At 40.3% G+C, this 22,149-nt stretch overlaps 1 protein-coding gene across 4 annotated transcripts in view; it reads right to left on the bottom strand.

The window, feature by feature from the left end:
• The window catches only part of ctnnd2a (catenin (cadherin-associated protein), delta 2a), a 283,909-nt gene that overhangs the window by 18,028 nt on the left and 243,732 nt on the right, over positions 1 to 22,149 (bottom strand). For all 4 annotated transcript variants that reach the window (XM_039790447.1, XM_039790449.1, XM_039790450.1 and 1 more), the window contains exons 20-21: positions 10,789 to 11,041; positions 5,747 to 5,831 (exon numbers count right to left, since the gene is read on the bottom strand). In XM_039790447.1, coding sequence (XP_039646381.1) covers positions 5,747 to 5,831; positions 10,789 to 11,041 — 338 coding nt within the window. The remainder of the gene's footprint in view (positions 1 to 5,746; positions 5,832 to 10,788; positions 11,042 to 22,149) is intronic.

Raw genomic sequence — 22,149 nt, 5'->3', positions numbered from 1 at the left:
ATTATTATTGCGAGCTCTGGACTTGTGTGATAAAGTCAAAGTGTGGATCCTCTATGGCAACAATTTTCACAGTTATAAAATTAGGCTGGTTTGTCACTAACCAGGCTGTGTTCATGAAATTAAGTAAAGTAAAGTAGTAAATAGTAAGGTATGGCATCTATCAGCTTTTAAAAGGAAGTTTTAGATTGAGTGTATAGCATAATGCAGCAGCTAAGATAATTTAAAGTTTGTGCTGCATTTAATAAAAGTTGTTCAAGATAACAGCAACAATCTAACTGGATTACAAGATAGTGATCGTTTGAAGATTATTATGAAGTACAGGTGGATGAAACTGGAGATGTTACAACAGGACAGACTGCCGATATCGTCTTTCAATTTAGATATGATGGATGCATTTGTTTTTGCTGTTGTGGAGTGGAAAAGTAGTATCTTTCAGTTATCTTTCTCTTTAATGTTTGCATCATATCGGATCAAATGAGACAGATGCAAAACAAATTTAGTTGGTCAAAATCTGCAGCCATTAATCTTACAGTAAGCAAGTTGTTTCCTTCCTTTAATATCTGTCTTTATGAAATCATAGTCTGGCAAACACAGCCTCTCGAGGCAAATACATATGGGTGGGGTAAAAAAAAATCAACAAATAAATAAATTATCCCAAGAAATGAAGCAACCTACGTCTGGCTCGGCTGCCGTGTAAAACCAATGTCCTTCATGTCATGATCAGTGGAGTGTTATGCCATCCAGTTGAGTGTAACGCTATCCAGTGGCAGTGATTAGAGAAGTATGAAGCAGATGATGCTCCATTGGGCCACATGGGGATACTGTTCAGCGTAATAATGGGGATGAGAGGATGACGATTGAAGAGAGGGACACAGTCGTCAGGATGAGGCGAGGACATACTGATGCCATGTATCAACAGTCAGAAGTGTTGGACTCGGACAGAGAGTCAAATCAACATGAAAGAAGAAGATTCTGGGTCGGAAGCTTTTTGTTTGTCTCTAAAAACAGGTGGAACAAAATATAATTTGGTGGAACGATTTTTTACCTAATTTATAATGCATTGCCACATTAAAGTGCTCATATTATGCTTTTTGGCTTTTCCCCTTTCCTTTATAGTGTTGTATATCTTTTTTGTGCACGTTATAGGTTTACAAAGTGAAAAAGCCCAAAGTCCACCCCAAAGGGACTTACCATCTCTGACAGAAAACACTGTTCACAAACTGCTCCAAACAGCTCTGTTGTAGTCCAGCCTTTACTTCCGTGACGAATGCTCGTCACTTTGTAACACACGTTATAATGCTCGCCTAGCTGCTAGCATGGCACGTTCCCTCATACTCTGCAACTGACTAGCTAGCAGTGCTTACCTAGGTACTGCGCATGTGCGACTCCGAACAAAGATGGAACAGAAGAGTGATGCCTCACTTGGTAGCTAAAACAGAGAGCTCAACACATAGGGTGAGGAATAGGGTTGGGTATCGTTTGGTTTTTTTTCGATTCCGGTGCTAAATCGATACTTTTAAAACGGTGCCAGTGCCTAAACGGTGCCTGAACCGGTACTTTTCAATAAAGTAAAAAAAAAAAAAAAAAAGAAGAAGAAAAAATATAAGGGCAGTAAACAACAGTCAGTGACTTGTTTATTGCTAAGGCCATGGTCAAAATTAAAGATTTAATAATAATGTAATAACTATAACAATAACTTATTTCACCAGTAAATTGCTGTTGAACCCCAGATGGGAAAAGGGTATTTTACAATTACTGTGAATGCACCACGAGGCAACCTGTTTTAAGTGAATGCACCGTCTGTGTTGTTTAATTCCGACAACGGCAGCTGCAAGTGAACGCACCGTCTGTGTTGTTTAATTCCGACAACGGCAGCTGCGAGTGAACGCACCGTCTGTGTTGTTTAATTCGCACAAACGGCAGCTGCAAGTGAACGCACCGTCTGTGTTGTTTAATTCCGACCATATAAACATACTGTATATCTATGAATTGCGACAACGGCAGCGCTGCTGCGCTTGCAGAGCAGATTGTTACATCCGCGCGGTTGAAGTCCCGGAAATACAGCACGAAATACAGTCACACTTTACACTGTTTAACGTTAGCTGTCAGCATTTTACCGGTGTTTAATCCAGCTGCTAGCTAAAGGTAGGCTAACGTTACATGCTGTCAGGTGTAGTGTAAAGTCAAGCACCGAAATGAGGCACCGAAACCTTCGTTCTTATTCGGTCTCGTTACTACCGTTTACGTCGGCACCGGTTCCCTGTTGGCACCGAGTTTCGGTACCCAACCCTAGTGAGGAAGTAAAAATGTGTTACATGCTACAAAGATTTTAAAAAACACTAAAAAGTAGAATGATTAACAAAAATAAAAGTGCGGCATGAATGGTAATGTGTATATGAATGGGAATGTATTTTGTTTTGTTTATTTTTTTTACTTCTGCACATATGTGTGATAATATGTATATAAAATACAGAAATTAATGATGACACATTTTATAAAATTGATAATATCCTGAGGGACCTAAGAACAAAATACGAATTAAATAGAATGCAAAAAGAGTAGGTGTAATAAGCAAATGCTGCAACCTACACCTCTTCGATCAGTATTGATTATAAACGAGTTAAGATGACACTGCATGAACTAAGGTGACACTTTTTTTTTACCATTTATGTTATGTAAGTGATGTTGTGTATTTATGTGATTGATTGACTGATTGAAATAAACTAAACTAAAAGAGGAGCTGCAGCAATGTGCAGTACAACAAAAATATGGTGTTTTTTGAAAATGAAACCACATAAACCTATTCTGGTACAACCTCTAAATACAATTATGAACCTGAAAATTAGCATAATATGAGCACTTTAAAAGATATTTCTTTTCACTTCAAGTTTCACTAGTTTAAAGAATGACAGCTCACTCTTGTTGTTTCAGGTTGCTTGTTAAGAGGTTTGACAACCTCTTTGAAGTGCCACACAAGATGAAATGACTTGTTGAAGTGAATCATGTTGTAGTTCTCAAAAATCTCTCTTGGTGTTCTGTTGAATGTCTTCCAACAAAGTCTGAATATGGGAAAATACTAAATAATATAAATATCTGTCCCAAAACCCAAATACATAAAATGGACCCTTCATTATACAGCATAATGCAATGAAATACAACGCTTCATTGTTCTTCTTTTTTCTCTCCACACAGAGATGAAAGACCACATTCAAAGCCAAGGACACCTCCCCTGAATGTGTTACTTAATAGTTCTACATTATCTCGCTGAAACTTGTTGATTACGCTTCTGAAGTCAGATAACCTTGGTGGCAGATATTAACTCAACAACACCATTACATTACATGTGAAATGTGAAAAAAAAACACACACAACACACACACACACACAAACAAACACAGGGGAAAAAAAAAAAAAAAAAAAAAAAAAAAAAAAAAAAAAAGAGAAGGGAGAGGGGGGGGGGGTGTTTGTTTGTGTGTGAGAGAGAGAGAGAGGGAGGGGTAAAAAAAAGAAAAACAAACACACACACACACACACACACACACACACACACACACACACACACACACACACACACACACACACACACACACACACACACACACCTAATCATTCTTTAATCATTATACAGTTTTCTCTGTTTGCTTGTTTGTGCCATTCGTCGTGAGCTACATGTTAGCTACTGTATTAATGAGCTACAGTTTCCTGGTAGCCAGCAGCATTTCCACCAATCGGTCTTCATGATGGTCTTAATAACCATTGGCATCAATGTTAGCTTGTGTGTGTGTGTGTGTGTGTGTGTGTGTGTGTGTGTGTGTGTGTGTGTGTCTGTGTGTATATATACGTTGGAAAAATAACAATAGGCTGGAGACTAACACAAAGTTATTGATCCTCTGCGTCTGTAAACACTGTTACTCAGTTGTGATGGTGCTCAGCAGAACTCCATTATTCTTCTGTTTGGAGGTGGTTATGACTGACCCCAAGGCCAACGCACGCGCGCACACACACACACACACACACACACACACACACACACACACACACACACACACACACACACACACACACACACACACACACACACACACACCTTCAACCACACATATTACATATTACAGTGGCCAGTCTCCAAACCAATATCTGCTGAATAAATATGATAATGTGGTATCTCTACATACACTACAATAACACTGAGGTTGTTTAGAAGGAGATCTACTTGGGTCATTTAATGACACAACGCACTTGACTTCACTCTCTTCTGCCACTTCATCTTTCCTTCACAGCTTATTTGTAAGATACACCAGTGCCCAAAGAGTGTTACCTCCTGAAGACTCATGGAATTGAACCAGCACCCTGTTAACCCGCACCAGTAGCTACAGCTTGATTTATATACTGTATAATAGCTACACATACTTTCTATTAGGTACATACTGTATATATCACCCAGCTGAGAGCAGCTGTGGTATGGACTGGTTTGTGTCCTGTTCCCAGTCTTGCGAAAAGCAGGATTTTAAAGTGATGATAAATGTGTCTCTCAGTTGTAAAGATGATATAAAGATGTTTCATTGTCATTTGCCTCCCATTTGTATATATTGTGAACATCAAATCAACACAGTAAACTACACAAACTGCTGACTGACAGTGGTAGCTTGTGGCATGCATTGGCAATGTCGAACTAAGCTGTCGATTGCAGGATGGAATTAGCCAAGCTTAGCAGCGCTTCACATCGACTCTGGGAGACAACAGCAAATCCTGACAAGGATTAGTCCTGACCAGAAAACAAGGCATGATTTATCCAGTGAGGTTTCGAATGGGTATCCAACAACATAGAGGTGGAACCAAAATCTTCAGCTGTTCACATAAAAATGCAGCTTACCATTCAAATGTGAATAAATGAACTTAAACTGTCAGGTGTGTTTGCTTCATTACATCAACAGTTTCAGCAGACTCCTCCTCAACACCTGCTTCAGGGAAAATGAAAATCTAACACAGTTCATCCTCAGATAGTTCAAGACCAATATGTTATATATAGTAATTACTTTTTATTATTATATAGATGCTGTGTCAAACACCTAATATAATCAGCAGGAGTGCTAAGACCAGGCAATTTTTTATCTTACTTTTATATTGCCAAAGCTTGTTACTTTTGTTGCTCATTCCAAAAAAGGTGTATCCAAATATACTTTATTCACATTACACATCAATGACTATATCAGAGCCCCCTATCAGAGGAGATTTGCAAAGCACTAATTAATGGATGGTGTCAATTGTATGATGGCATTATGCTTCTAGCAAGATATCTGATAATGTGGAGACAGGTTTGTTTACACTGTTTTAGAACAATGTTTTGGTTTCATGTTAAAATTATCATTAGAACTTTTGATTTCATATTCGCAGGGTAAAATTAGTTCATACCACAACACTAAATTGTGATTAATCCATTATAAAATAAGATATATCACTGCAGAGATAAATGTCATATTCATTCTTCATCGACAGTAGGTTTCATACCTGTAGCCAGTAGCCATACTTGACCGTACATGGCATCGGTAAGTAGAATATTAATGTTTACCCTGGAGTTAATGCATGTGTATGACAATAGGCAGTAAGGAAAGTGGCGTCTGGCATGCAAAAATGATTTCTTAAGCATTGAAATAGTGCTGTAGGCAGTAGAGAGTGAAACATGATAGGTAAATAGGACGCACACAGTGTGAGATGAATTGAGTACATGGTTTGTACTACATCCTACCTTCTTGTAGAGGGAGCGCAGGTCTCTGTACTGCCACATACTGCTGAGGACCTGAGAGGCTGCCTTTACCACCTTTGCTGAGTGTCTGGGGATAGATAGAGAAGAAAGAACGAGTTATTTCTCCTGGACACAATTCCTTTGGATTATCTTGCTACGTTATTATTTTCCCTTTACCATTTTCTTTATAGTGCAGCCTTTACCATAGACTGTGTAAAAAGATGGACGGCACCTCTACAAAAGTGAAACCAAATATCCACAAGACGGGTGCTGCCATCTTGTAATTTTGTCTGTGTGATCGGGCGGTGGAGCCGCGGTATCGAAGTCCTGCCCATACACCCGCCAGACCAGTGGTTCTCAAACTGTTTCACATCAAGGACCCCTAAACTGACACAAATTAGACCACGGACCCCCATCTGATAAGACTTTGTCCTAGGATCCCCTACCTGATAGAATTTTTGCTTTAAGATGTTTTATTAACGATATATATAAGTGAATGAAACCCATGAGAAAAATAGTTGTACAATCTGTCATTGTGTTACTTATGGATGAAATTATAGTGAAAATAAATCATTCCCCTTTTTGTTGGGGACCCCCTGGAACCCCTTCAACGACCCCTGTGGGTCCCTGCACCCCACTTTGATAACCACTGCGCTAGACACCAATCGCGGGTCAATCACAACTGTCAATCATGACGTTTCTCCCCATTCTTATAGCATCAAATAACTAATAAAAACCAAACTTATCAGAGAAATTAACACTTGAACAAACATCAGTGTGACAAGAATTACCTAAAATGACCAAAAAGATCTTTGGGAAACAAATTAACGTGTACTGTGATTTTTTTTATTTGGCCCACGTCCAATCCGCTAACATAGAGGGCGGGATTTATGAACTATACTACAGTTATCCACCAGGGGGTGATCAAGATGTTTTAGCTTTACATCTACAGTCTATGCCATAGACTGTTAATATTAATGGACAGAGCATGTGTGACGTCACCCGTTGGTTTGTGGAGATCTGCTATGACTCGTCGAGTTTGCCGTTATGGGCACAGCCATCCTGGTTGCGGATGTGACGATTTTAGACGAGAGGGAAGAGTGAGGGAGGAGCCACGTTACGTTACACACTTTCACTGGCAATCACATCATAGCCACGCCCTAAAACACCCCCTGCTTTATCGCCGATTTTAAAATCTACAAGACCAGAATTAAAAAAATGAACATCATTCTGTATAGCAGAAGACTTAAAACTAGAGATTAAGACCATAAACTCATTATGAAAATGTTTACTGAGGTAATAAATCAAGTGAGAAGTTGATCACTTTCTCATAGACTTCTACAGAAACCGACCTCCTTTTGCAACCGCACGTGTCGCCCCCTGCTGGAATTCAGATAGAATGCACTTACGCATTTGCAGCACTTTGCCGAACCAGATGCTTTGTCCATTAATATTAACAGTCTATGATCTATGCATAAAGCCCAGGAGCACGTTCAATCTCAAAACGGTGTGAACCGTTTTGCTACGGTTTCTGTGTCGAATGGCATGTTTACTCGGAACGTTTGAGGTATGTTTTCTCTCGTTTGATGGGTGTCACTCTCGTTTTTTGGCTGTGTCACAGGTGATACCCAATCAGCAGAGATGTGTAAGTAAATTTGTGGTAATAAAAAGGCAGACCGCACCCCCGTTTCAGTTTAAAAAAAATTATTTCTAGGTATTTTTGGGGCTGAACGTGGCCCTGGTCTCAACCAGCTGCACAAGATGTGTGCAGGCCACTGGAACTTGTGATGGCTTTAAAGGGATACGCCACCGTTTGTTGAAATAGGGCTTATCACGGTCTCCCCTAGCTGTAGATAGGTGGCCCAACGCATTTTTTGTGCATGCATTGTTTTAGTCCGGTGCAACACCGGCAGTGCCGCCGCTAGTTAGCTTAGCGTAGTGAATGGAATCCTCTGTTGCCGGGTAGCATGTTGTGAGTAAAAGTGAGCCAACAAAAGACCAAAAAACAACCTAATTACTTGCACTGAGACAAAAAATGCGTTGGTCCACCTATCTACAGCTAGGGGAGTCCGTGATAAGCCCTATTTCAACAAACGTATCCCTTTAAAGCCATCACAAGTTCCAGTGGCCTGCACACAGCTTGTGACTACGGGCGGAAAATAGCACTTGTGCTACAACCTGGCACAGTGCATCTCTCCTTGTTTGTATACAAGGTTAATGTTAACTTTAAATAAAATGAATCTGAATCTGAATCTACAGCCAGAGTAGACCGTGATAAGCCCTATTTCAACAAACGGTGGCGTATTCCTTTAAGAGTAAGAGGGCCATTTTCAGCAGAGAATGATTTCATTGCACAACAACTGAGTTTCCAGATGAGTGTAAAATGAACCTCCTTGCCATGCTAATGGTCCCATCCCTGCCACTTAGCTAAAAGATTACTCCAGTAGGATTCAGTTCAAAAGCCCTGCCCTTCTAACAGCTACAGAGGGAAGCAGAAGGAAAGCTCATTTTCCATTTGTCCACTAAAATTAACAAAGGTCCTGCCTGAAAAGAGGCTTCACTCTGGGGTTAATTTTCCCCAGTAAAAAGAACAGAAAGTGTTTCGAAGATTGAAATACAGCATGGGGTGATGGTATCAACAGCCTAACACAATGCACTGGAATGTATTGTAAGTGATCCCAAGTAAAAAAAACTATCTTAATGGACACTGTTGACTTAACTACCTTAAAGAGAAAGTTCACACTCAAATCAAAATATTTTCAGTCTTCCCTGTAGTGCTATTTATCAATCTTGATTGTATTGTTGTGAGTTGCCCAGTGTTGAAGATATCGTCCGTAGAGATGTCTGCCTTCTGTCGAATATAATTGAACTAGATGGCATTCAGCTTGTGGTGTTAAATGCGACAAAAAATACATTTAAAAGACTCAACAGCAATGCCTCTTTCCAGAAATCATAACCCGGTAACTCAAGATAATCCACAGACTTTGTTGTGAGTTTCATATAGGAACTAGAGTTGTATTTATACTGAACTACTCCTGCCAACCGTATCACCGCACATAAGGAAGCTTACTCATGGATGAGAGACGTAAACATTAACGGCGTCCTCTTCGGTCGAGCTGTAGCGTTAGCTAACTCAGGTGAGCTGGCAGTATCGGTTAGCTACAGTTACAGCTCAGCCGAGGAGGACGAGCACTACAGGTAAGAGGAAAACTATGTATTTTGGATTTTGGGGTGAACTGTCCCTTGAAACGTCACCAAAGATTTTGATCCCTGTAAGATTGTGATTATTCATTGCATTTGACTGAAGTAATCTGGGTGCAACTTTTGTTAAATGAGGCTAAATGTTTGTGTTGCTGTTTACATGACGGGGATGTGTTTTGGCATTGACGTTTTTCAAAGGTATCATAAACCAATGTTTATAACATTATCTTTTTCAATTCACTGTATTTCTCATCTCCTACTGTTTCAAATAAGTTGGTAAATTGTGTCTGTTTATGGTGGTGCTGTAATGGGCATTTTCCCAATCTGAAAGTGTGTAACTATGTGAATGTGGCATGGCACTGCTGATAAGGAGCATTTATCCTCCGTGTACCTATCCTGAGAAAATGAAGATGTGTGGGCCATTAGCAGCTAACTACACTCACTATGAAATTTGCACCTCATCTCTCTCTGTAATGGTACCCTTGAGCACAGTTTCCTAAATAGACTGAGTCTCTCTCCATTATAATAAATGAACGTTTGACCTCCATCTGATAACGCCCCGGTGTCATGGCAACCCCTGACCTGGTAGTTGCCATAGCAGCTAGGCAGAACACCCTGCTCGGACACCCATGGTGACAGGAGTTATATTCCTGCTGCATATTTCTTGTTCTCCAGACGTCTTTTGTGGATGAACGGTCACAGTGAGGTGCAATTGTGAATGATGGATGTGTGGCCACATTAAAGCACTGGTCACTACAGACAGTATAGGGTGAGCTGAATGATGCCTAGACAGGTACAGCACAATACAACAATGATAATCTGTTTGGATTTTTTCCTAGTCTTTACATTACATTTTAGGATTTAAAGGAATACGCCACCGTTTGTTGAAATAGGGCTTATCACGGTCTACCCTGGCTGTAGATAGGTGGGCCAACGCATTTTTTGTCTCAGTGCAAGTAATTAGGTTGTTTTTTTGTCTTTTGTTGGCTCACTTTTACTCACAACATGCTAACTGGCAACATAGGATTCCATTCACTACGCTAAGCTAACTGGGGCGCGTCCGTGCCGCAAGTTACTACAAACGGATGCATGCTCAAAAGCGCGTTGCCCACCTATCTACAGCTAGGGGAGACCGTGATAAGCCCTATTTCAACAAACGGTGGCGTATCCCTTTAAGCTACTGCAGTTATTCAGGGCTGGTTGTCCTTGAGCAAGAGGAAAGCCACTGCAAGTCATTAGGGAGCATTCTCATTTTGTTCTGAGATTATTTTGGCGACAGAACATTCATCCATTCCTTTGTTTTTACCTCTGTGTCAGAAACTAGTGCTTATATTGGAAGGGTTGCAGTAAGTGTTCTTCACCGTTACTGAACAGAAAATTATCCCTGCTTAAAGCTGGAAAAATGTTAAGCACATATCATCGTTAGGTATAATAACCATTTCAACAGCAGCGCAGGTAAATAAATTTGTTCTATGGTTATAAATACATATGGCATACTTTTCCATAAGTTGTTATAATATATCGTTACCCTCCTTTATATATATTCATATATATGAACTCTGTGGTGCAGCTCAGTAGCCTACCACTAACGCTGTGTTACAGCTTTTATTCTCACTGGGACAACCCATGTAAAGGATAATGGGTAAAGGGATATACAAAAACATGTATTATCTAATAATGGTAGAGCAATTGTCAAACCAGTGTTCAGTATTTATATTTTTTTTTAAAAAGGTTTTCTCTAACTTTAAGGTGTCACACTAAACAGAAATTAGATAGATAAAAAATGGTAGATAAAAAAATAACCAAATGTTGTGTTATGTTTTTTTAAACTTTGGCCTACTCACTTGTCTCCTTTGCTGCGGGCGATGCCGATGAGTTTTTCTATGCCTCCAGCATCACGTAGGGCTTTGGCGTTCTCCATGTTCTTGGTAATGACTTCGTGCAATGCGCAGCAGATGGCAGTAACAGTATCGTCTGACATGGCCTTGCTGGGAGGGCCTGTGGTCCCGGAGGTCCCACTGCTGGTGGCGTTGTTGTTGCTGCTGCTACTGCTGCTTCCCGGTAACCGATGGATCAAATCTCTCATGGCATATTTACCTGGTGTGTGTGTGGAAAAAAATAAAGGACAAAAAACATTTGGTCAAATTTGACTCTCTGCACATCCTCCCATATACAGTATACACAATTTATTTGGAAACATGACAAAAGGTTGTTTTAAAAAAAGGATGGATTTTTGTGAACAACAGAAATGACACGTACTGCATAGAGCAGGTCTGTCAAACACTTTTTAGTTCATGGGCCACATACCCCTAATTTGATCTCAAGTGGGCCAGACCTAGCCTAGAAATCTAGACCCACCCTAGCGGCAGCAAATGTAATTTGCAGCCTCAGTCTAGCAACTCTCCGTTGGCTTGCGAGCTGGAAAAACCAAATTCTGGTCAGGCCTATCACATCGTGTATAGAGTCGGTGGGCGGGCTTAACATAAGGACGGCAGAGTTGCGACTGTTCCGCGTGAATTCCCTGCTACTTGAAAGCAAAGAAGATGGCTGCTGCTGCTGGCGAACAGCGGTCTGTCGAATCGGCTTTGGCCGCGACTCTGGAAGACTTGGAGTTAAGAACTGAAGTCATTCTTAAATAAGGAAGATGTATTCGAAGTTTTGCCGACCGGATAGGGCAAAAATGTAATCTATCAACTAGCGTTGCTCTAGTTGGCTATGAGTGCAGAGGGAATTTGAAAGACAACCGTTTATCCCGCCCCTCAGATTGAGCCCTGCCAATGGTGAGTTCCCAGACCCAACATATTGATGTGGGTCTGGCTTGTCAGGCTAGGCCAGACCAGTAAACCACTCCAGAAAGATCAGAAACTTTATCTGCAACAAAGTTTCTTGTCAGCTTGATGTTGGCAAATGGACGATGCTTCTGCTACGACAGCATCCTAAGGCCATTGAAGAAAAAAAATACGGACCAGGGAGAGAGGGGTAATATTTCAGAGAAAAAACTCTAAGATTAAAGTTGTAAATTTACGGGAAAAAACTTGGATATTCTCTGAGATTAAAGTGGTAAATTTGCAATTGGAATAATTACTTCTCTGCAATTTTTACACTTTGCAAAGTCATCCAGTGGGCCTGATTGGACCCTATGGTGGGCCGGTTCTGGCCCACGGCCGTATGTTTGACACCCCTGTTATAGAAGCTACTGGATTGAGCTTTGATGACAAACATGATTTCCGATTACATTGAAAAAACTATGCGTGGGTGAGATGTTATATTTCCTATGATAGTTCATAAACCCTAAAAAAGGGATGCTTCTTGACAAACATTTACAATAAGTGTGGTTATGGATGACTGGTACAGTATCAAAACCCATCAAAGCACCTCAACAATATACTAAACAGAAACTTCAAAGCCTCTATCACATAAAAGTAAAATTGCCCTTTTACAATTTTCACCAGCAAACGTCTCGTGCAGCTAGTGAGTGGTTTGGATACCTCCATAAATCTTTAGTTTGAGGGGGCACACTGCAAATCCTCTGATGTACGCACACTAATGCCGACATGCTGAGGATCCAATAAAGGGGCAGTCTTGTGGTATTTTGGTGAAAAGGCTGGCATATGAAGAAAAGTGAGAAAAAAAAATTGACATTCAAACAATGGGTTGTTGGAGAGAATGAGGAAACAGAGCGATGGAGTAATTAAGAAGTGCAGGAGATGCTGTCAGATATGAAGTTAGTGAGAGGGGGGGGCAGATAGAAGTAATAATATTTGGAGTGAACAGGACTTAAAGACAGAGTGGGCTGAGTATAGATTTACAAAGAGGAGATGACCGAAGTTGAGGACAAAACCTCCTATAGTACATGTAATCTGAGCTCACCCACACAGTGGTAGTCTATAATGCTGGTCTTAGTTAGATCAAACATGGTTAAGACAAGACATAAATTAATACCATCCCCAAAATATAGATTGTTTTAGTTTAGATGAGAGTGGTTGGCTTATATTTAGATGCCAACATTTGTATGTTTAGACAAATATTTGTCTCTTAAATGTTACAATGATTACACTGTGAATCGTCAAATTCGCTGGGACATATACTGTATGTACTGTAATCGGGGAACAATTGAGTGTTATTTCCTGCAAGTGTTTCTGTTTTTGAGTTACTCCAAAACTCCACTGAGAGAGTACCCCAGGAGAGTGAGATCAGCGGATATGAAGATGACTGAGAACAGGGGCCAATAAAGGAGAGATCAGAGCAAATAGGTGTTTTTGGAAATTGGAAGACATGAGAGGAATTGGTGAGAGGGGAGAGGAAAGGGGAGATTGTGCTGACTGAGGTGGTGTGTGGAGATTCATCACACAAGAGCGGCAGTCAAGAGGTAAGAAATACCTTGACCTTCATAAAACCTGTCAAATGCACTTCAATCATCTTGAGGGGACAAAATCCGCAGATCCTGTTCCAGGTAAAGAACCATCAATTTGGATGCAGAGGTAATTGTTGAATAATGAACCGTGGTTATTTTCTTTAACAAAATCCACTCAATGGAACCACTAGGACAAGCCCCGTAACCCTGTTGCACATTAAAAAGGTGCACTTCAATCAACTGAGCATCTCCACATGCATGAATCAGTCGACCCTCTCTGTGACATGTTGCTGGGTGTGAAAGCGTGTCTATGTGAGTGCATGCCAGTTGGTGTGTGTACCCAGCACTGAAGAGCTGCTCAGTGTGAGTCACCGTCTCCTTCTATATTTACAAATGCAAGTTCTCCACCGAAGTGCTGGATCAGATAAAGTAGATGAAAACCCAAAGTGCTACTGTAAGTATTGAATCCACTGTTGTATAATCAATAATAAATAGAGGGCAAAATACTCAATTTGCAATAAAGGCAAAACAGTTGAGGTGTTTTTTTGGTGAAATTATTTCTAAACAACTCATTTTCACAGCAACATTACAAAACTACTGAATACCTATCAAACTGCTGCTTTGCATCAGATGTATAATCTTCCGCAGTCCATGGTGCTACTTTCAATTTATTAAGTCTTAGTGAAAAATAAAAGTAAGAAGAATCCTTGTGGGGTACAGATTTTTTCCTTCACATGGAGAATGCAATCACAACCAAATCTGATCTGCTAAAATCTCTATTTTCTATCGTTCTGCTTTTTTTCCTCACTTCTTCAAAATGCTGAATATTTTCACCTAAACCAATCCATCACTGTGATGTCCAAGGAGTCATTACAGGCTGGTGGTAAATCCCTCACTCATATTACCTCTAATACGTCTTAAGTGATCTGGGCTGAGAACAGCAAAGCAACACACAGAGCAGGGAAATCAGATGACACTATCAACCTTCATGAAGGAAGGGAACACACACACACACACACACACACACAGACACATGAAGGCTTCAGATATGCATTCACATACAGACATGCACAATCACACACAAAGACGCACACACACACACACACACACACACACACACACACACACACACACACACACACACACACACACACACACACACACACACACACACACACACACACACACACACACACACACACACACACAAACTATCCATAAGGAAAGAGTTGTGAGTTAATTGGCCAAGTGTTATCTCAGGCCGGCAGGCTGAACAGAGGTTAAGCGGTCATTGTCTTTTGGCTGTGAGGACAAAATGAAGCTGCATCCTGAGAGGGAGACTCATTTTTTGACTGACTTCAATCAGAATTTCCTGACTGATTTACTGGCTGATGACTGATTAATTCACCCTTTCTTGATTTAATGATCTGACTAATTTCCGAGTGAGTGACTGATTTATTAACGGAGTTGCTGCATGGCTAATTTACTGACTGGCTAATTTACTGACTGACTGCCAGATAATTTGCTGCCTGAATGACTGACAATTAATTGATTGACTGATATAGTGAGTGACTAATTTATCAACTGACTGACTGTAGGTATTAACAAAAGGAGAGTGAAGAGTGTAGGCAAAGACGTTAAAACTGTTAGTCATATACGCGTGTAAGTATTTTCTGCTAACAGACAGATGCTCTGATAAACAGCTGTCAGCATTTCACTAAAATATCCTCGAATGTGTGTGTGTGTGTGTGTGTACACACAGGTGTGTGCATACATATCCGTATCAGTCTCGGCAACATCATCACATTAATTCCTCATGGGGCGAGTGAGTAACAGAGAAGATTATATAGAAGGAGAGAGCGGAAGAGGGGTACAAGGAAGAAGAGGAACAGAAAAAAGCTGAGGAAGAACAGAGAAAACTAGCCTACATACACATTAGCGTATGCTGAGACAAATGCAATGTCAAACACATTTGATAGCTAAATAATCAAATTGAGAGGCCCTTGTTATTTCCAACCCTTTTAATAACACACCTTGTTAGTGGAAGACGCTCCCAGGTGCAAAGAAGTATGACTGAAAGCCCCACACACACGCACACACACGCACGCACACGCACGCACACACACACACACACACACACACACACACACACACACACACACACACACACACACACACACCTTGACAATACACAAACATACATCAATGCATGCACAACATCACACATCTCATCCACATTGCTCGTCATCTGGCTTCCTGGGGTTGGTTGTTTGTTTTTGTTTTTTTTCGATGTAAGATGTTTATTTAATCTCAACTTCACAATGCCATTTTTTTTTGTCTTGTGGGGGTGTTTTAGAGTTTTATCATAGAACAAACAAAAATACTTTATACAGAAATAAATAGCAAAGACAAAACTAAAGCAAAACTCTGCTCAGAAACTACTTGAGTCAAATCAAATCTGTCCTCTTTCTTCCATCCAGACACTATGATACCCAGAGCCTGCAAGAAACGCATTGATACATTATAGATTAATATAAACGAGAGGGAGTGACTGAACTCTCCAAAATGTCAATGCAAAATTCAACACATCTTAAAAGCTGAATCTTTTGATGTTCTCGTTACCCTTATGAAGACATTTTTTTTGTTTCAATTACTACTAAATATACAATTTATCTCTTGAAGCCGCATTGACATATTTAGGCATTTAGTTGACAAATGACTAACCTGAATGTGTTAGAATGAGTACAGCTGTATAAAAAGTAGAATCAATCAGCATACTGTAGTACATACAACCAGAAGCCAAGCTAAGTGTTAAAGCCAGGAATTTCATTGGTAGGAAGGAGAGAAAATAAACGAGCTGTGGAACAAATCAAAATAGATTTTTGATGAGTGGGTGGCGACTCCTTCTACTTTAAAGTCCTACTGTGACACAAACAACCTCTACACGCTTAATTCTCTGTCACTGAAATGTGAGCTACACCTGGAACACGTCCTCAAGGAGAAAAACAAGCCCTGTGCTGTTCACTGCACAGTCTAATAAACTAAGTATTACACAGCTCCTCCAATATAGCCATCTTCACCTGGGAGGCAGAGATGCTTTTGTATTCCTGTTCTGCATTCTCTCATGTGTCGCTAAGTCCCGCTGAGCAGGGCGTGCTTCATCAGGGCCATAATGGCTGATTTGATTTAAAGAGATCCAATTACCCTCAACAATGGAGTGATTTGATTGTTTACTGACGGAGAAGGGAGAGTGTTATTGAAGTAAAATTGGAGGTAATTGTCTCAGAGCGATGTGGGCAAAGATGAAACGGCTTGATTGGTTGTGGTGTCCAACTGTCTGAGAATAAAGGATGGTTAGTACACAATTATCAGTGAATGGGTTGGGGGTCCCTCAGGTGGGCTGCTGTACTCTTACTGGTACCAAAAGCTTCTGGCTGTTAGGTTTACAAGGCCTTTCTGGGTTCTTTGAGTCTGTTCTAGGCTGAATAAAAGCCCATGTTACAATGGAAGTTTACCACCGTAATGATAGACAAACATTCGGTAGTTTAAACTGCAGCTGTGAAATCCGCTTTGAGTTGTGAGGAAAGAAACTGACAATGTGACAACTGCTGTCTTAAAGGACTACTCTGACTACTTTGAGAGTCATACAATTTACATATTCAGGTGAATATCCTGTGTGCAAACTATCTTTCTCTTAACAGATGAAGCATTGAGTGTAAACATTACTCCAATGTGTTGATCTGACCGGTTCATTTGAAGTGTTGGATAATTATTAAGGGCCACAACTAAGATATTCAATATTCAGTGACAAAACGAGTGCCTTCTGAGTGAGTTTGAATCAGTAGTACATAACCTCATCGACAGGGGGCGCCAGATACAAACAACAGGTTGTTGGGTTCTGTTCCGTGGGAATACTCCTTTATTGAAAACATAAAAGTTATGGTTCTTGGATCTCAGCCTCTGAGAGCTCAAACAAGTATAAGGCTATATACCAGAATTACATCAGCATACAAACCCTGGAGATACTCTTAAACATCTATATTGCCATTAGGGAGGAGGGAGGGGCATTTTATTGACACCAATTTGATTAATTTTCCCCTTACTATTATCCAAATCATAAAAAAATGACAGCATTGTAATGAGTTCTGGATTATGGGCTCATTTGGAAAGCAGCCACAAAGAAGTGGAAATATGAATCCCATCCTGTACACACACAGACCCTGCAGTCACCAATTTTTAACATCCTCGCATCCTCATCAAGCCAAAATAAATAGGAATGACCTCCAAAGACAGTCTGTTTCCCCGCTGCAACGTGGGGTGTATTGCTTTTAACATTTGAATAAATAATTAAATAAGTAAAAGGAAATGCAGAGGAGAGTACAAACAGCTGAAACACAGCAGCTTTAAACAGGTCAGAAATGGAGGTAAATTGGAAAGCGGCATGCCGTCGCTTCCCCCGTCGTAAAATATTCTGCCTTCTTGTGTTTGGTGCTTTTCACACCAGTTATATTTCGCCCTCTGTGTCTCTCTTTGATGTCTGTGGGTGACAGGTTTACAGCGTAACTACAGAGGAGGGAGAGATAGTAAGAGATCGAGGAAAAGCGGATCCCCCCCCTCCCCCCCCCGGTAAGAAACTTGTGGCTTCATTAAAGGCATTCTACTGACATGAAGAAGATGCCTGCTTGGGAAAAAATAAAAATGCACACACACACACACACACACACACACACACACACACACACACACACACACACAAAAAAAAACACACACACACACACACACACACACACACACACACACACACACACACACAAACATCCTCTATTTAAGCACACAGTCACGGAGAATTCTGATTGAGATGGTTAGATAGAAGTTCCACAGTACCGCTTCTCGATGATCAGTTGGGTCCCAACAAGTGGATAAATGTTCCTGAATAAAATCCTGAGGGCACAATTTTGAATATGTCAAAGTCCTTTGGAGGAAGAAAAAAAACTGTATGTGTCTGTGCACCGCCCAAGATCACCTGAACATAAGTTAGATCCCACAGGGATAGCTGTTAGAGCCCCAAAAAATATTGCATCATCTTTCTTTCCCTCATTTTTTTTTTTAATGTCTTCCATTTCTATTTCTCTGTCTGTCACGCTCCCAGTCTGGCACAGTGGAGCAAAGGACGGAGAGTGCCAGGGAGAACAAAGTGTGCTGATAAAAGACATGCCAGACCTTTACACACAAGAGAATCATTCTGAAGACGACACAGAAATGTCATAAAGTATCGATGCAACAGGGACCGAGAAGTCTGTGTCAACTTGGTATCAGTTAGTCAGTGGGCGTGGTCAGTCTGTCTCTCAGCTCGCTAGCCTTCCAGAAGCTCACCATGGTGCAGTTTGTTAACAGCAGGGGCTGCAAAATATGGAAAAATTGACGTGGATGAGGAAAACACAATGGAATAGGCACATAATGTCATTTTTGCTCTCCTGCTTAGTGCAACCTTTCAATGTACTAGAGTGTGAGTGTGTGTATGTGTGTGTGTATGCAAGAATAAAATGGTTGGGTTAAAGGCTTGAAACCCTTGAGTTGTCTGCGTATAACAGTGTCTGACACACTCTCACGCATATGCACACATTTGCAATCAGGCAATTAGTGCGATCCCTGTGGCGCAGTAATTCCGTTTCCACAGTAACACTCCCTAGCACTGATGTCATCAATGCGAGACACAAAGAGCGAGAGGCTGCGAGAGAGGGAAGGAGAGGCGTTATGAGCTCATGTCTGAAACAACTGGGAAAGAAGATGGAGAGGGAGAGGGAAGGGGTGGGTGTGGGTTAAACGGAGGAGAAGGAGGAAGGTAAAGGAAACAAAGAAGCAACATGAGATGGAGAAAAAGGGGGATAATATACATGTTGTAAACCAGAAGGTGGGCACATCATTGTAAAGTAAAAATAAGGGATAGAAGAGTGGAAGGGGAGGATTAAGTCAATACGAGGTGTGGTGTGACAAGAGAATGCAAAGAACAGGAGGAGAAGGGGTGACAGAGGGAGAAAGAGAAAAAGAAAGGCAAAACATAACTCGTTTACATGACCAGAATTTCGGGTTAGAAAAGGGGTAACCCAGGTAGCATATTCGGGTTTTTAAAAACCGGAATATGAGCATATTCTGGGTTTTGCCGGTGTTTACATGGCCATGCGCGACCGGGTTATTGCTAATATTCCTGTTTTGAACGGGTAATTGGCTGCATGTAAACGTAGTCATAGAGAAGATGGAAGTGGACTAGTCATGTTCTTTCTTTGAGGTTTTAACATTTTGCTTTTGATGTTTTACAACAAAAGTCCTTCTTATTCATCATTTCAGAAAATGTGATCATTGGTACCGATTTTGTTATGCAGTCGTCACAAAACCCCTACACCCTATACTTAAAAAGAGTTAAGTAGGGTGTTTTCTGCAACGAAAAAAAAAAGTGTTATCAGTGCTCTGAAGGTGTTTTCATTTGATGTGATGCTAACAGAACTGCGGCGCTTCTACACCAATCGCATAAGAGAACATCCTGATCAAACTTGGACGTGCGCCCAAAACCCGTACCCCCTGACGATGAAACACGAAAGAGGTGGTCGTGAGCCACTGACGAGCCAGCTAATCTGCTATTTAGAAGTTGACTTTTCTTGATGCCTTTTGGAACTGTCTCCGTGTCAACATAAGACATTTTCTGTGATTCTTCTTGAGTGTATATGCACATCATAAATATATCACTATTAAATACTGCTGAGTCTCAATGCTTTGATTTCCTAATCATTGATTTGTTATTTGATATATAATCAATGCAACAGTATAGGATTAAAACCTCTGAGCCACTTAAATAACCTAAATTAATATGCTTTTATAAAGTGTAACTCAAAAAGTTCCACATCCAACTTTGTATTACTTTACATCACATATGTAACGCAATTCCTAGTATACTGTAGAACTTCATATTAGGATTTACTGTTTGGAATTTAATCAAACCTTTATTGCAGAATTCACAAAACCAATTAGCGTCAGCACTTGGAGCCAGTCACTTTGTATAAAACACAACATTAATTCATAAACTGTCATAAATTATTACAGATATTTGCATTAATTACTTTTTCATCAAACACTTAATGTTGGTTTGTATGGAAGTTTTTTTAGCCTCTTTATGTAAACGGAAATGTATTTTGCAAAGTGGCAATGCAATCCTAATTTCAGTTATAATTAGTTTGATAAAAATAAAAATAAAAGCTCAGTCAATTGCATTTCATATTGCTGTGGTTTGTGGTATTGCTTGTGGTGTCTTTATTCAAATGGCAATTCAATGTGCCAGCGAAACAGGGACGTTAGGATGTCACTTCCTCATTCAGTAACTAACAGCCTGGGCAGAGACTTTACCTTAGACTCCTCTTTCTTCGACCACACAGACGCTGTTCTTCTTGATTGGTGAGTTTGTACCTTTGATAACTTCCATACTGTTCAGCCTAGACTTCAGACATTAGTTTATTACAGTAGGACAGTTGTTGGTATTTTGTGTTTGTCTACGTCCTCATGCTGAGGCATTACAATTACCCTGGGTAAAGTTAGTAGCTTGCCAACAACGCAAGCTAACGCTTAGGAATAATGAGGATTGCAACACCACTTTGCATATTGAAATGCCAATTGCAAAATGCATATTCAAATTGCATGACAAAATTGCACCTTGAATTGCCAATTGCAAGGCAGATTTCCATTTGAATAAAGAGTCCAAAAAACACAGCCAATATGAAATGCAATTTATCGAACCGTAATTATAATTTTTATCAAAATAATTCAAACTGAATTTAGGATTGCATTGCCACTTTGCATATTGAATTTCCACTTCCAAAATGCATTGCCATTTGAATAAAGAGGCCAAAAAACTTTCAAAGGTTTGGATTTGGTTGCAAGCACAGCATGTTTATGGAAACCTATAGTAAATGGTTGCTGAATTTGAAAAACAAATACAGTGTCGTTTTGGCATTCCAGTGCTGTTCCCAATTCATGTGTGTCAAATTACCATCTGTAAGTAAATGGGGAAGAATTACGCTGACAGACGGTGGAGCAGTGAATGGGACTCATTCATTGCTACACAGGCGTACAGTACATTATGCAAATCAAAAACTATGAAGGAGGTGAAATCAGGAGAGAGACAAAAACGTTGACAGATGAGAAGAATGATTCTCAGCGACATCAATATGCCACTAAATCACATTACAGAGGGATTGGAATATAAGCATATATATATATATATATATATATATGCGCTTAGCTGTCAATGCTCTTTCGTCTTTTTCATCTTCCACCCCTATTCAGTCTCTCTAGCCTTGCTTGGTCTATCTCTGCTCTTTTCCTCTATCCTTCTGCTATCGAGTGAAACACTGCTTTCCAGAGGATTTGACACTGAGGTTATTGTGTGCGAAAGCTGATTGTCATCTCTGCTCACTCTGCTGAGCTCACATGCAAACTACCATTGCCCCACAAATTGTATTAGTAATGCGTCATATTACTGCGTTACAGCAAAAAGTAATTAATCACTGTAACTGCGTTACTTTTGTAACTGCGTTACTCCCAATACTGTAGATGAGCAATGCAAAATGATACTACAATTAGGTGGAACTCTTATCTGACAAAGACAAGAACCACAAACCGCTCTGTGATATCGCGTCATCGCTTCGGGTTTTGCAGAAGTGCATGGTGTAAAGAAAAAGGTGTTTGACTCAGAGGTTAGAGTCACTGTGGTGAATAAAGATGGTGAACATGGGCCAAATGGGGCTCGTCTCTTCAGAGTGCCCTGGCCTCTACATTTTTTCTGTCGTATCAAATCACACCTTGA

This window comes from Perca fluviatilis, chromosome 22 (genome assembly GCF_010015445.1).
Source record: "Perca fluviatilis chromosome 22, GENO_Pfluv_1.0, whole genome shotgun sequence".
In the NCBI taxonomy this organism is placed as follows: Eukaryota; Metazoa; Chordata; class Actinopteri; order Perciformes; family Percidae; genus Perca; species Perca fluviatilis.
Note: the sequence above shows the minus strand (reverse complement) of the source record. Positions and strands in the feature narration are given on the sequence as shown.